The sequence below is a fragment of the Peromyscus leucopus genome, chromosome 16_21 (assembly GCF_004664715.2).
Source record: "Peromyscus leucopus breed LL Stock chromosome 16_21, UCI_PerLeu_2.1, whole genome shotgun sequence".
NCBI lineage: Eukaryota > Metazoa > Chordata > Mammalia > Rodentia > Cricetidae > Peromyscus > Peromyscus leucopus.
This window is the reverse complement of record NC_051084.1, coordinates 8,020,609-8,036,861: the sequence shown is the minus strand read 5'-3', so window position 1 is coordinate 8,036,861 and position 16,253 is coordinate 8,020,609. Positions and strand designations below refer to the sequence as shown.

Sequence of the window (16,253 nt, the reverse complement as noted above, 5' to 3'; positions counted from 1 at the left end):
CTAGTGTGTCGGGGACCACAGGCGGGGGTGGAGCTGTGACGTCTGGGAGGGCGGGGCAGGCGGCAGGTGAGCGGCCAGGTCTCCCTGGCTCCAATCACTCCGGAGACTGAGCCATGGGGGGAAAGCAGGATGAGAACGAGGCTTACGGTAAGGCTGGGTTTAGAGGCCTGGGCTCTGGAGAGAGGCGGTGGCGGGGCTCTACAGACCACGGTGGCTGAGGTTGGTTCCAGGCAGAGGAACTAGAATCCTAGGTCTCTGAGGAGAGGCCCTGGGAACACAGGGAAAGAGAATCCTGTCCTGGGAGAATGGTCTCTGCTGGGCCACAGCACGGGTCTTGCATACTGAAGTGTGTCTGAGTGTGTAGGGTTGGGCCTGGCCTCTGGGGGCTGGTGGGGGGCGCAGGGGTTCGGGCTGGGACTCTTAAGTCCCTGAGGGCAGGGACCTGGCAAACAAAGCCCCCATGGTCAGGAAGCAGATTGGAGCCCTGAAGCTTCTGCTCAGGACAGACCTCAGGGTCCAGCAGTGTCCTGTGCTCAGAGGCGCCAAGGGGGAGGCTGGGTTCCTGCAAACCAGGGGGACTCCAGTTCAGACTTTGGATCTCAGACACAAAGGTGCCAACCCACACCCTGTGGGGACTCGGACATGCCGGGGTCTCTGTGAAGAGCGAGGAAGCCGAGCTTCTGAACTAGTAAAGTTCTTGTGAGGATCAGGGGCCTGGGACCCCAAACTTCAGGAGACAGCCTACTAGGATTCCTGTGAAGTGGGAGACTGGGACCCTCAACTGCTGGGGTCTGCCTGCTGTCGTCTCTTTGAGGAGTCGGGGCTGGTACCCTGAGCTGCTGGGGGTCTGCCTGCTGCAACCCCTGTGAAAAGGGGGGGTCCAGGGACTGTGGTGGAGGGAGGGCTGGTGCCTGCCTTAAGGTCTTTGTTGGGAAGAAAAAGAAGGGGGGCTGTCTGGGGCACTTTGAGAAACAGGGACCGGGCTCTGTAGAGGGTGAGGCCTGAGGAGAGAGGAAGCAGGGGCCTGTTTCCAGAACTGGTGAAATTAAAGGGCTGAAAGTCTTTCCCTGAAGTCCTGAGAGGTGAGGGCTGAGCGAGCACTTCCTTACCTGAGAACCTTCAGCGCCTACAGGGGAGCTCATTCTGAGGGTTGGGCTTCCTCTAGGTGGGGCTGGTGTCTGTCCCCTAGGAGACCGCGTAAGGGCCGGAGCACTCCACAGAAAACTTCCTGGAGCAGCTTTGGGTCAATCATTGACCCTGTGTCCATAAGTCCGGGTGGGACAGAGTCCAGAATACCCAAGAAAGCAGATTCCACCCTACCCCAGGCTAGCCCAGCCCTCAGCGCTCCTTCAGTGTCCACCAGGACCCTGGCAGCCTGGCCCCACCCCCTCCCCTGTGTACTGAGGGAGGACCAGGAACAGGACATGGCCACAACCCCAACGGCCAGCTCAGATGTCAACCTGGCTGGCTCCCCAGAGCCCCGTGGTAGCCCCAGTGCAGGGTCTGCAGAGCTCCTGCTTCCTCCCTGTGCCCTGCAGGCTGTCACAACTGTGATCAAACTTTCTTTGTCATATCCTTGGGCCAGAGGGCTGAGCTAGTGTAACAGTGACATGGTTCCCTGAGAGTGACATGGTTCCCTGAGGGGCTCCCCACCCGGTGGTCCAGGGAGGACCTCCCGGCAGAGAGGACCTCCCGGCAGAGAGGGCCAGGCAGGGGTGAGAGCAGAGATGCCATGGGGGCCTGAGAGCCACTGAGAGGTGTTACAGAAGCTGGCCAGGGAAGGGACAGAGGACCAGGGCCACATTCTATTCAGATGGCCTTGAGGGGGAGAGTCAGAAGCACATTTCCAGAAGCCTACTATTAAAAAAAAAAAAAAAAAAAAAAAAAAAAAAAAAAAAAAAAAAACTGCTCAGAAGGCTGAAGCAGGAGGATGGCAAGTTCAAGGTCAGCTGGGGGAACTCAGAAAGATCCTGTCTGAAATACAGAGTAAGCCGGGCGGCGGCGGTGGTGGTGGTGGCGGTGGTGGCGCATGCCTTTAGTCCCAGCACTGGGGAGGCAGAGGCAGGTGGATCTCTGTGAGTTCGAGGCCAGCCTGGTCTACAAAACGAGTTCCAGGAAAGGCGCCAAGCTACACAGAGAAACCCTGTCTCCTCGAAAAACAAACAAACAAAAAAAAAAATACAAAGTAAAAATAAAAACAAATGGCCGTGGTTATAGTTTAGTGGCAGACTGTTTGCCCCTTATGCAGAAAGCCATAGATTCACTATCCAGCACTACAAAAAACGAAGGCCCCACTTCCCACCTGTTGCTAGGGGAGAAGCCGAGGCGGGCAGCCACCATGCTGCTCACAGCAGACCAGGATGCTGTGGATCCAGCTCCCTAGTGACCTCCTCCTGCTAGGGGACCCAGGGATGTCTGGAAGGGACAGGATGTGGGGAGAGAGCCTTTCAAGTGCCTCATTCTTACTCTCCCCCGCCCTCAGGGAAATCAGCCAAATATGACCCCTCCTTTCGAGGCCCCATCAAAAACAGGTGAGCTGTGGGCACGTCGCCAGGGATGTGGGGAGGATTGGTTTGTCCGCAGAAGCCTGGTCCACTGAGGCATCTGTGTGTCTAGGGGGATTTGAGGGGCCTCTGGGTGCTGGGTCATTCTATTTTTTGACTTGGGTGTCAGTTACTCAGGTGTGTATACATTTGGGGAAAACTCACCCAGATGAGCATTTCTGAGCTCACTCTCTTTCTGTGTGTGTGTGTGTGTGTGTGTGATTATCTGTGATTATCCTGTGTGATTATATTCCAGCAGAAGAATCCCTATCCTAAGAAAATTTTTCTTGAAATAGATAAAGAATGCCAATCTTGCCAGGTGGTGATGGCACACACCTTTAATCCCAGCACTCGGGGAGGCCGGGCCAGCCTGGTCTACCAGAGAGTTCTAGGACAGGCAGGGCTACACACAAAACAAAACAGGCACGCCGGTCTCTCTAGCACCCCCCAGTCCTATAACCCGTGACCCCCCAGACTATGCCCCACACCTGTACCCCAAACTCCCCACCCCATCCCTACACACATCCCAGCTCAGACGTCCATCTCTCCCCAGGGGCTGCACAGACATCATCTGCTGTGTCCTCTTCCTGCTCTTCATTTTGGGTTACATCGTGGTGGGGCTTGTGGGTAAGTTTCCAGGTACCCAGGGTGAGGGGCAGCGACCTAGGGAGGGGTTACCACACAGCTGCCCGCCCCCAAGTATCTGCCTTCCTATGATCTTGTTGTGTGTCCCTTCTCCAGCCTGGGTGTATGGAGACCCTCGGCAAGTGCTCTACCCCAGAAACTCCACGGGGGCCTACTGTGGCATGGGGGAGAACCAGTGAGTATGAGGAGGGAAGGTAGTAGCTTGGGGGGCAGGAGACGCCCCAAGGTAGACACCAGAGCCTGGCCTCTGCTGTTCTCCAGCCCTTCCTCACCCAGCCTTCCCGGGACTGGACAGTGCAGGGCCAGCTTAACTGCCTACGTTTAGAGTTCAGACATTGCTGTCTGGGCCCCCAGCTGGGATGAGTTTGGGTGATATGAGCAACCTCTCTGGGCTTTAACTTCCTCCAATGAAGCAACAGCGCCCTTCCAGAAAGTATGCAGCAAATGCCCGTAAATAATAAGCTGGTAACACTCCTGTCGCCACTACAATGCTCCCGGCAGGTGGGGTGTTTCACACCTAAACTGCCAAGGCTCCCGAGGTTGATAACGTCATTTCACACAAGACAGACTTGAGGCCTTGTTCAAGGTCATAAAGCTACCTTAGGAGGGGCTGTGCCCCAGAATCGTGCCCCAGAATCGATACTCTCAGCCACACATTGGCTGGTGTAGTTTATTACCATAGGTGGTCTTCTGGGCCTCCTTATCTCCCCAGAGAGGCTGGGCCAGGAGCTGGACCTAACTGGTTCGGTCCACAGGGCTATCTGTGTGCTAAGAGAATGACACCCTGCACCTGTCCAGGCCCTTAGGCATGTGCGCACTCTCTTCCTGCAGGAATAAACCCTACGTTCTATACTTCAACATCTTCAACTGTATCATGGCCACCAACATCATCTCCATCGCCCAGAATGGCCTACAGTGCCCCACACCCCAGGTCGGAAGCCAGGGCCTGTGCGAGCCCCGCCTGTCCCCAAGGCCCTAGGTTCCAGCCCCTTAGCATGTTCTGTACCCACAGGTGTGTGTCTCCTCCTGCCCAGAGGCCCCGTGGGCTGTGGCCGGGTCCCAGTTATCAAAGACAGTGGGTGAAGTTTTTAAAGAAAACAAGAACTTTTGTCTACCAGAGGTGCCCCCAGATATGGTAAATGCTGGTTCCCGTCCCATAGTGGAGGAGTGGGGGGAACTTGGACTCTGATGAGCCCGTCTGAGACTTAATATGGTAGACGTTGTGGTAGAGGTGGTGGTGATGGTGGTAGTCGTGGTGATGGTGGTGGGTGGTGGTTGTGATGGTGGTGATGTGGTGGTGATGATGTGGTGGCAGTGATGGTGGTGATGATGTAGTGATGGTGGTGATGACGTGGTGGTGGTAGTGATGGTAATGATGGTGGAGGTGGTATTAATGGTGGTGGTGGTGATGGTGGGAGCCACACTTCTGTATCTGTGTTTCTGTCTGTTCTCCCTTCTCCATCCCCAGAACGTGATGAAAAGCCTGGAGCAAGAACTCTGTCCCAGTTTCCTCCTCCCTTCTGCTCCAGGTGAGAACCATGGACGTTACTCCTCAGGCATCCTCTCATCCAATATTTTCATTTCTCAAGTGAAAGACGCAGGCCCAGAAGAAGAGAGGCAGGCTGTCAGCATGCCTTCCCTACATTCTGGGTGGAGAGATCAGAGATATTTACAAGAGGTTGGATGAGCACTAGGACCGGTTAGATGCCGCACGCCTTTGGTCCCAGCTAACAGGGAAGCAGAGGCAGGAGAGGTTGAAGGTCGGCCTGGGACACATAGCAAGATCCTCTCTCCAAACAACAATAAAACAGGGCTGGTGAGACGGCTTGACACATAAAGGTGCTTGCCACCAAGTCTGACAACCTGAGTTCGATCCCCAGGCCCCACACGGTAGAGGGAGAGAATGGACTCCTGAACCAGCTCTCTAATCACCACGGGCATTGCACAACCCACACACAGTCACACACAGTAAGTAGATGTAATAGTGTTTCGTGTGGATGAGTGGTGTGTAGAACACTTTCTCCTGGCTTGTGCAATGCCCTGGGTTCCATCCTCAGCACTGCAGAAGCAGAACAGAGTGACAATAATAAATCTCCTGAAAATAATTATGGTGGGGCTGGAGAGACTCTCAGCAGGTAAGTGTGTGCTGCTCCTTTGTGGGTCCCCAGCACCCACACAGTGGCTCGAAGCTATCCGTAACCACCCAGGGGCCCTGATACCCTCCTCTGGCCTTCACGGGCATGAGTCACGCTGGTGCTTACACACATGCAAGCAAAGCATTCACACACACAAAATACGCTGGGTGTGGCGGCCCATGCCTTTAGTCTCAGCATGCAGGAGGCAGAGGCAGGAGGATCTTCATGGCTTCAGTGAGTCCCAGGTCAGCAAAGGCCTACATAGTGAACCCTGCCTCAAAAACAAAACAAAGACAGATAAATCTAAAAAAGAGGGTTTTTTTGTTTTGTTTTTTAATAAAATGTACATGGATGAACGAATCTGAGGGAGTACAGCCACCTGAGACATCTATCCAATCGTTACAAACAGATGAGGCTGGGTAGGCCAATCACAGTTGGTGCACACTTCTTCCCAGCAGCACTCGGAACTGGTTTGGTTTATTTAGAGACAGGATCTTATGTTGTGGCCCAAATGGCTCCAGTGTGTGATCTTCCTGCCTCAGCCTGTCCCTCTGCTGAGATACCAGGAAGGCACCACCGAGTCTAGCTGCCTTTATTTATTTGTTTATCTATCTATCTATCTATCTATCTATCTATCTATCTATCTATCTATCTATCTATCTATCTATCTATGTGTCTGTTTATTTTAGTAGAAAATGCTCCCTTCGGCACCATTGGCTCTAATCTCCATACAAACAACCCAATCTAACTTCCTCTCAGCACCATCCTTGTGTGTGCTCTCAGTGTAAACAACTCAAGCTAACTTCCTCTCCACACCATCCTTTGTATCTGCTCTCCTCGCAAACAGCTTAAAGGTTCAGCTCTATTCGTCTAACTTTCCCTCGGCACCCTCTTTGCAGCCCATGTGCTCCCCACAATACTTTCTGACTATAGTATGAGAAAAGACAAGATTTCAAGGCAAGTGCCCTAGGGAAGGGCGCCCCAGGGCCGCTCCGCAGCAGACAGATCTGGATTTACTCCTGAGCACTTTCCAGCGGGTGGATCTCAGGCCAGTTACTCAGCCTTTCTGTACCTTCTTTCCTCAACTTTGGGATGTAAGTGATAAAAACAAACCTGCTCGGCTACCTGCGGATCCAGAGTCAGTCACGTACAGGCCCAGCTAGAGATCTGGAGATAGAGCTGGGGAAGGGCTGAGCTGAGAGCGAGAGGGGAGACTCCGAGGAGGCTACTTAGAGACTCCACGAGCGAGCGCAGAGGTGTGCAATGTGCACAGGATCCAGGGCCTGGCCCAGGGCCATGACAGCCTGTTGAGATAGCCCATTCCGCTCAGGGACCAATGATGTGGAATGAAGAGACCATGACCTAAGTAGGGAAGCAAGGTCAGGGCTGGAGGTATTGCAGGAATCCAGGTAACGGGGTGTAAGGACATCTGCCCAACGGCGGGGAGGGAATACAGGCCACAACACCCCCAACCCTGAAAGAGCAGAGCCCACCCACCCCTGCTCCCTCCCGTGACCTGACCGTGCTCTGGGTGGGAGGGTCAGACAGCCGCCCACCCAGCCGTCCTGTTCTCTCTTCTAGCTCTGGGACGTTGTTTCCCATCCCCCAACATTAATTTCACCTTACCCGGGTACGAATGGATCAATAACACCACTGTCTCCAACGGGATCAGGTAAACGTTGTCCTCTCCACCACCCCCATGTCCCTTCGTTCCCTCAGCCCCCATCTGACCCCATCCTTCTCCAAACAGTGGCCTCCTTGACAGCATCAATGCCCGGGATGTCTCTGTGAAGATCTTTGAAGATTTTGCCCAGTCCTGGTATTGGATCCTCGTGTGAGTCCACAGCTTCCCCACGGTCGATCCAGCCCCTCCCTCCTCCCCCTCTGCCTTCCCCTGACCCCCTTTCCCTAAGTCTATGTGTGAAGCCAAGGCTGTGATCAGAGGGGAGCTAGCTCAGAATGGACCCTGAGCCAGGCAGGACTTGTATCAGAAAGTGGATTGAAACTACGAATACTGGAGGGTACGGGGAAAGGAATGGGGGGTGGGGGGCTCTGAAGGGCTTAGGAGGCCACCCTCCTTTATGTTCCTTACCTGCAGGGCCCTGGGTGTGGCTCTGGTACTGAGTCTGCTGTTCATCCTGCTCCTGCGCCTGGTGGCGGCTCCCCTGGTGCTGCTGCTGATTGTGGGGGTGCTGGCGGTGCTGGCCTATGGCATCTACCACTGCTGGCAACAGTACCGGACGCTGCGGGACAAGGGTGCCTCCATCGCCCAGCTGGGCTTCACCACCAACCTCAGTGCCTACCAGAGCGTGCAGGAGACCTGGCTGGCTGCTCGTGAGTCCCCCGCTGCCCCCCCCTCCATCCGCTCGCTGCCAAGGGTTGCCTTGGTTGGGTGGCCCTAGCCCTGACTGGGGACCACCACCTGCTGTCCCCACACAGTAATTGTTCTGGCTGTCCTTGAGGGCATCTTGCTGCTCATGCTCATCTTCCTGCGCCAGAGGATCCGAATTGCCATCGCTCTGCTGAAGGAAGCCAGCAGGTAGGGGCCTGCCTGTGAGGGGGAGGGGGCCTTGGGCAGGGGTGCTGGCCTGGATGGGGTAGTAAGAACCCTGGAGGAGGAAAGGCAGAATTGCTCAGTGAGTAACACCGCTGAGTTTCAGCCTCTTAGGGCCTCGGTTTCCCTGTCTGGTTTGTTCTGTTGCTATTTGGGGGGATGGAAGGAGATAAGATTGATTTACTTTTGTTTTATGTATGGGTGTTTCGCCAGCGTGCATGTCTGTGTACCATGCATGTTTGGTGCCCCGGAGGCCGGAAGAGGGCATTGGATCCTCTGGAGCTGGAGTTACAGACAGTTGTGAGCCCAAGCCTGCTCTCGAGAGCAGCCAGTGCTCTGAACTGCAGAGCCATCTCTGCTGGCCCAAGAATTTTGCTGTTTGTTTGGAGACAGGCACTCATGTAGCCCCCGCTAATGTCAGAGCAGCTATGTAACTGAGGCTGCCCTTGAACTCCTGATCTCCCTGCCTGCACAATATGGTGGTGACGGTGATCACACAGGTTCTTGGGCAGCGCAGGCTGACCTCCAACTCACTATATAGTTGAGGATGACCTTGAATGCATCCTCCTGCATCTACCTCCAGAATGCTAGGGTTGGGCATGTACCACCCGACCTCCTTTAGTCAGTGCTGGGGGGTTAACTCAGGGCCTCCTGTGTGTTAGGCAAGCACTCTACCAATAAGGCTACGCCTGTATCATTTCCCTACCCCGTCACTCTTTGGAGGGTGTGTCTTGCAATATAACCCGGACTGGCCTCAAACCCGTGGCAACCCCGCTATTTCTCAGCCTCCTGAGTGCTGGGATTGAAAGCATGTGCCACCACACCCAGCCTCCCTGTTTGTGAGATGTTGTAACAGCAGTCTCAGTTTTGCAAGGGCATCGTGGGGACTGAGTGCATCGTGGGCACTGAGTGCATTGTGGGCACTGAGTGCATCGTGGGCACTGAGTGCATCGTGGGCACTGAGTGCATTGTGGGCACTGAGTGCATCGTGGGCACTGAGTGCATTGTTGCTGACTAAACGTGTAGAACAATGGCTTAGCACTCTGTGGGCACAGGCGGGAGTCGAGGTGGCGGGAGTCGGGGTGGGAGAAGCAGACATTGCCAAATGGACCAGAGGGCAGGCCACCTTTGGGGGTTCTCTTCCCTTACACTCCCCGAGCCCCCCATGTGTCTCCTGCGACTCCAGGCTCCTCTGAGTGCCCCCTGAGCCTTACTGGGTTCACCCAGCAAGTCTACTGTGTACCCTGCCTGGAACCAGGTGCTGGGGATGTGGAAGACAAAAGCTGTAGTTCTGTTTCTGGCCTGGAGACTCAAACAGGCCGGAGGAGGAGTCCAGCCAGGGTCAGGCCCGGGAGAGGATGCCCAGGCCTGAGGCCTCAGTGGACTCCTCTTGTCTCCCTGCAGGGCTGTGGGCCAGATGATGTCCACTATGTTCTACCCTCTGGTCACCTTCGTCCTCCTGGTCATTTGCATCGGCTACTGGGCCATGACCGCTCTGTATCCTTTGTACACCCCCACGGGCGCTGCGGGGCAGGACAGGTCCCACGTGGGGATGTAAGGGGACTGAGGGGCCGGGGTGAGCAGGGGTTGAATGCCAGCCCTGTGTGTGTGGTGAACAACCTGCACCAGTTACGGGGTATCCTGTGACTGACAGCTGCCATCGTGCTTTTCTTGACTCCCCTCTGGGTACCTGGCCACCTCCGGGCAACCCCAGTACATCTATCGGGTGCCCAACCCAAGCGCCCCCGGCTGTGAGGACGTACCTGTGAACAAGTCCTGTGACCCCATGGTGAGAGGGAGCAGGGTGGGTGCTGAGGGGTGTTGGGGGGTCAGTTGGCCCAGATCTCCCCTAATGCAGAAGTACCTGAGAGGGCAAGGATTCTCCCGTGGATGGGACCTCCTCAGTTCTGCGGTTGAGTACCCTTTTTGTAGTGTGACGTGGGCACAGGACCTCTGAAGTGAAGGAGGAGAGGCTGAATAGCAAGCAGGACCTTTCTCTGCCTTCAAGGCCATTAAATACTTCCTCCTCCTGGGTCTCCACCCATTGTTCTATAAATTGGAGCTGATCCGAATCGCCATCTCTGTGGGTTGCTTAGGAGCGTTAATGGCATTGGGTACATCTGATGCTGTGTACCATGCCTGCCCAGGACAGGGACTCCCACTGGATGGACTGTTTTATTTCCCTTGTCAAGTTCTGGGAACAGAGCCCCCAGACTGCGGCACTGAGAGGTCCACCCGAGCGATGTCTGGAGGAACTTGGGAGGCCTGTGGGTACTTTCCCAGCCCTTGAGAGGTGGAGGCTGAGGAGAGGACCTGCACCAGTCTCCGTTACACAACTAGTTGGAGGCCAGCCAGAGCTACGGTGAGGCTGTCCCTAAAAAACAAAAATAAGCATAGCAAAAAGCCACACCATGCCCACAGGAACACACCTCTAACTCCAGCATCCTGGAGGTCAAGAGTGGAGATTTCCACTTCAAGGTCATCCTGGAGACCTTGCCTCAAAAACAAGCCCTACACACAAAAGAGAGAGAAGGCTCATTCAGATTTATAGAAGACCCACTCTGTTCTGCGCCCAGGGGGACCTGGCTGTCCTTTGTAACTCACTCACCCTCTAACTGTGAAGGCTGCCACAAACCCACGATGATTTGTTGAGAGAAGGGGGCTTTTTGCTTTCCTCCCCGCCCCCCCTTTTTTTTTGAGTCAGGGTCTCACTATATATATAGCCCTAGCTGGACTGGAACTCAATAGGTAGAACAGGCTGGCCTCAAACTCAAGTGGATCCACCCATCTCCACCTCCCAAGTGCCGGAACTAAAGTCGGGCACTGCTAGGCCCAGTTTTATTTCAAACATTCATGGTTTAGGCACTCAGAAACCATGAAGCTTTTAAAGTCATATTTTCTGAATTTGTGTAATTTTAATTATTCATTTTTTATGTGTTATTATGGACATTTCCAAACACATGCAGAAGTTAACCGTACAGTGGTGGTGAGTCCCTGTGCCCAGATCGGGTGGCCTGCAGCTTCCTGTACGAACCCCCCACCTTTCGCAATGCTACAGTTTGAACCCAGGGCCTCATGCATGAGCTACGTCCCTAAGCTGCCCCCACCCTCAACTTTCAGGAAGTTTAAAACAATGTTTTCTCTCTTTCTCTCTCTCTTTTATTATTTCTCTATGATTTCTTTCTTGTTTACTGTTATCTTGTGCATATGAGTGTCTGGCCTTCATGTATGTTTATGCACCGCATTGTACGTGCTGTCCAAAGAGACCAGAAGAGGGTCTTGGATCCTCCGGAACTGGAGTTACATACGGTCGTGAGCCGCCGTGTGGGTGCTGGGAATGGAGCCCTGGTCTCTAGCAGAGCAGCAAATGAGCTCAGCCACTGAGGCATGGCACAGCTTGCTTCCCCCCCCACACACTCTGTTATTGTTTGTTTGTTTGTTTGTTTGTTTTGTTTTGTTTTGCTTTTTTGAGACAGGGTTTCTCTACGTAACCCTGGCTGTCCTGGAATTCACTTTGTAGATCAGGCTGGCCTTGAACCCAGAGATCTGCCTGCCTCTGCCTCCCAGCTTCTGGGGTTAAAGGGTTAAAGGCATCTCTCTCTCTCTCTCTCTCTCTCTCTCTCTCTCTCTCTCTCTCTCTCTCTCTCTCTCTCTCTCTCTCTCTTTCCCTCTCTTGTTTTTCTAGGCTGGCCTGAAACTTACTCTGTAGCCCATGCTGACCTCAAATTCACAATGATGTCCTTACCCTAGCTTCCTTAAGTGTTGGGATTGCTGGGGTAAAATACTGCCTAGCTCAGGTAGTTTGAATACAAATGCCACTTCACACATAAGTATGCTAAGGTGGATCTCAAAGAGCATTTGTTTGTTTGTTTATCTGGTTTTTGTTTAATTTTTTTTCTTTTTCTTTTTTTTTTTTTTTTTTTTGGTTTTTCGAGACAGGGTTTCTCTGTGTAGCTTTGCGCCTTTCCTGGAACTCACTTGGTAGCCCAGGCTGGCCTCGAACTCACAGAGATCCACCTGCCTCTGCCTCCCGAGTGCTGGGATTAAAGGCGTGCGTCACCACCGCCCGGCTAATTTTTTTTCAAGACAGAGTTTCTCTGTGTTGTTTTGGTGTCCGTCCTGGATCTCGCTCTGTAGACCAGGCTGGCCTCAAACTCACAGAGATCCACCTGGCTCTGCCTCCCGAGTGTTGGGATTACAGGCATGTGCCACCACCGCTCGGCTTATTTATCTATTTATAGACAGGGTTTCTGTAGTCCAATGTGGCAGAGGAGACCTTGAATTTGTGATCCTCCTGTCTGCCTCCCACGTGCTGTGATCACAGGTGTGCAACCATGCAGGGTTTTATGTGCTAGGCCAGCACTCTGCCAACTGATACACTTCTCCAACTCTTTGACACAGGACTTAAGAAGCAGAGCCTGAGGATTAGGTCAGTGATAAAAAGCTGTCTTTTGTTCCTGAAGCCCCAACTTCTACACTAAAAATAGGAGGAAAGGAAAAAAAGAAGAAAGGTGAAGTCTAACGAGACTGGGCATGACGCTCAGCTTTGTGTGTGGGGTTTGTACGATGTGTGAAGATCAGTGTTCAGTCCCGGCAGAACACTGGCGCATGCCACACACCCCGACACTGTTTTGTTATTACAGCCAACAAAATTACTTAATGTCATTAAATACCCTGGGTGCCCTGGCGGCAGCTCAGAGTCTTCTCTAAAACAGGTTCCTGGGAAAGTAAGATGGAGAGCAGGCTGAAACCATAAAATCACCCACACACTGGTCTTGCCCGAGGCATTCTAGATAGCTCTTGTGCCAGTCTGGAAACCAGGAAGCTGGTTAGTCACACTATGGCAAGACTGAGGTGATCTGAGCCTGGAGGCTGCTGGGAACAGGGAAGGTGGAGGATCCGCCTGCAAGTCCCGGGCCTGAACCTGCCGTGTCCTCCCTGTCACTTCCAGGACCAGTCCAAGAACTTCTCCTCGTGCCCAGGGCTCACGTGTGCCTTCCAGGGCTACTCGTCCACAGGCCTAGCCCAACGTTCCCTCTTCAACCTGCAAATTTATGGGGTCCTGGGACTCTTCTGGACTGTTAACTGGGTCCTGGCGCTGGGCCAGTGCGTCCTGGCTGGAGCCTTTGCCTCCTTCTACTGGGCCTTTCGGAAGCCTCAGGACGTCCCTACCTTCCCCTTGAGCTCAGCCTTTATCCGCACACTCCGGTAAGCCAGGGGCAGCCCCCTGGGGAAATGTTAGCCCTAGGAATACCAGGAAGCGCTGGGGTGCCTCAACTGACCTAAACACCCTCTGCAGTTACCACACTGGGTCACTGGCTTTTGGAGCGCTCATCCTGACCCTTGTGCAGATAGCCCGAATCATCCTGGAATACATTGACCACAAGCTAAGAGGTGAGTGGGCGGAATTGCTGGAGTCTTGAAGGGGGCCAGGCAGGCGGAAATTAGTGGCTAAGCGTCGGCTTCCTTTGTCCCCAGGATCCCAAAATCCTGTGGCCCGATGCATCATCTGCTGCTTCAAGTGTTGCCTCTGGTGTCTGGAGAAGTTTATTAAGTTTCTCAACCGCAATGCCTACATCATGGTGAGCACACCCTCCAGCAGCCCTGTGCCCTGTGCCCCTCTGCCCAGGCTCTGACCTTTCCTGCTCCTCTCAGATCGCCATCTATGGGAAGAATTTCTGTGTCTCAGCCAAAAATGCCTTCATGCTGCTCATGAGGAACGTGGTCAGGTCAGGCTGCCATGGGGTCCCCTACCCAGCTCTCCCATCCTTAAGCTGGCCTCGTGGGCAGGCCCTGCTCAGAAGGGTCCCATGCCTGGTCCAGTGTTCTGCTGTCACCATCTTGACGTGGGAACAGATGTCACTGTTCCAGATGTCACTGTGCCAGATGTCACTGTGCCCAGTCCTGCCAGGTCTCTCACCCCTCACTTCCACTACAGGGTCGTCGTCCTGGATAAAGTCACAGATCTGCTCCTCTTCTTTGGGAAGCTGCTGGTGGTCGGAGGTGTCGGTAAGGGCCACAGTCAGGGTCTACAGAGCCAGGCGCCCCCTGGGGTGCAGAAAGGGGTGTCTGCAGAGGAGCAGCACTGACCCGGGACTCTCGTCCACACAGGTGTTCTGTCCTTCTTCTTTTTCTCCGGCCGTATCAAGGGCCTGGGGAAGGACTTTGAGAACCCCCACCTCAACTATTATTGGCTGCCCATCATGGTGAGTGACACCTCTCTCTGCTTCACCCATGTCTCCAAAAGAGCCCAGGGTGCCCCCCTCTTTTTTTTTTGGCTTTTCGAGACAGGGTTTCTCTGTGCAGCTTTGGTGCCTTTCCTGGATCTCACTCTGTAGACCAGGCTGGCCTCGAACTCACAGAGATCCTCCTGGCTCTGCCTCCCAAGTGCTGGGATTAAAGGCGTGCACCACCACCGCCCGCCAATCAGTCTTGTTTCTTGCAGACCTCCATCATGGGGGCCTACGTCATCGCCAGTGGCTTCTTCAGCGTTTTTGGCATGTGTGTGGACACGCTTTTCCTCTGCTTCCGTGAGTGTCCCCCGACCAACTGCCTCCCCCACTCTCAAGCACTTGATTCTTCTGGCTTTTTCTTGGAGACTGGTTGCCTGTAGCTTTCTGAACTAAAGGGGTCAGTGAAAATATCTTCAGACATTCTAAGGCTAGAAGTTTGGGGAGGAAAGAAGAGATAAACCCTGGACATTCTCAGAGAGGGAGACCTTCTCAGACAGAGGCCTGGCTAGGAAATGTAGGAAGATGTTAACCACGAAACACTTCCCAGGAAGTAGTCATAGTGTGTGGGGGGGGCTGTTCTTCCTTCTTTTATTTAGACTTTTGGGGGAGGGGACATGGGAATCACACTATGTAGCACAGGCTGACCTGGAAATAACTGTATAGCTAAGGCTGGCTCAAACTCATGATCCTCCTGCCTCAGCCTCCAAGTGCGGGAAATCGTGGTACTTTTTTGTCCCAGTGACAATGCCCCCAGGACCTTGTGTCTGCAAAGGCAGGAACACCCCACAACTGTGCTAAGCCATGCACTAAGCAATTAACAGGAATATTTTGTTGTTTTATGGTTTTGTTTCTTGGTTAAATTTTATTTATTTACATAGGGTCTCTCCACGTCTTCTTGGCTGGCTCCAACTCGATATATAGACCAGGCTGGGCCAACTCCAAACAGTCTTCCGGCCTCTGCCTCCCAAGCGCTAGAATCATGGAGATGCACAACCATTCCCAAGGCAGAGTTCTGCTGTGTAGCTCAGGCTAGGCTTGTATTCTAAGTCCTTCGGTCTCCACCTCCACCATGATGAGCCGACATGCCGTTTTTCTTAATCCCATTGTCACTCTATGAAATAATACAATTATTTATACACTTGATGTGAGGAAGCAGGTTATACAGCTTTCTGGGTAGATTCTATAAGCTGCCTTACATGGCTTGGACAGGAAGCCAGGCTGTTTGATCTACACAGCCTAGATTATTCCTGGGGTGCCACGGTGTTACGTTTCCCAGATCTCCTCTAATGGGTCCTTTCTGCCACTCAGTGGAGGATCTGGAGAGAAACGACGGTTCCCAGGAGCGGCCCTACTACATGCCCAAGTCACTCCTGAAGATTCTGGGTAAGAAGAATAAGACACCCGGTGAAGGAAAGAGGAAGAAGTGAGAGATGGAGTCGTGACCCGGAACTGCAGCCCTCCGACACAGAAGCCCAGCCATCTATGCCTAAGGATCACAATTTTATAGTAAACAGATTTTATTAAAGATTAATATTTTATATTCTTGATAAGTATGGTTTTGTTTTCAAACTCATTTCTCTTTTATTAAAGTCTAAATTACTGTTACACGGTTTGATACCAAGTAAAAGAAAATTTGTTCAGGGGTTAGGGTCAGGAGACTGGGGGTGCCCCTCAGCTGGTAGAGTGTCCCTCAGCTGGTAGAGTGCCTGCCCAGCATTAAGGGCCTCCAGATTCTGTCTCCAGCATAAACATGGCCTGGGACTCTTGCCTGTAATCACAGGACTTGGGAGGTGGAGGCAGGAGGATTGGGAATTCTTGACTCCATAGTGAATTCAAGGCCAGGTGGAACTGGGTGAGACCTTGATTCAAAAGAAGAGTGTGTGTGTAGGGGACGTATTGTTCAAATAAGGTAATATGTCACCAATAATCCAGGCAACTATTCATTTCTTTTTTTAATTAATTAATTAATCTATTTATTTATTATTTATTTATTTTAGTTTTTTGACACAGGGTTTCTTTGTGTATCCCTGGCTGTCTAGGAACTTGCTCTGTAGACCAAGCTGACATGGAATTCACAGATATCTGCTTGCCTCTGCCTCCCAAGTGCTGGGATTAAAGGTGTGCGCCACCACATCCGGTTCAT

At 53.0% G+C, this 16,253-nt stretch overlaps 1 protein-coding gene across 1 annotated transcript; it reads left to right on the top strand.

The window, feature by feature from the left end:
• The first annotated feature begins 59 nt into the window (after positions 1–59).
• On the top strand, positions 60–15,655 carry Slc44a4 (solute carrier family 44 member 4). The gene is made up of 21 exons (XM_028888054.2): positions 60–147; positions 2,483–2,531; positions 3,097–3,170; positions 3,285–3,363; positions 4,020–4,119; positions 4,201–4,323; positions 4,657–4,717; positions 6,905–6,995; positions 7,074–7,157; positions 7,422–7,657; positions 7,763–7,862; positions 9,282–9,374; positions 9,564–9,666; positions 12,829–13,085; positions 13,177–13,271; positions 13,356–13,459; positions 13,533–13,606; positions 13,816–13,886; positions 13,989–14,083; positions 14,323–14,407; positions 15,419–15,655. Exons 1-21 carry the CDS (start codon positions 114–116, stop codon positions 15,535–15,537), a joined length of 2,127 nt encoding a protein of 708 aa, XP_028743887.2. The 5' UTR covers positions 60–113; the 3' UTR covers positions 15,538–15,655.
• Positions 15,656–16,253: the final 598 nt, after the last annotated feature.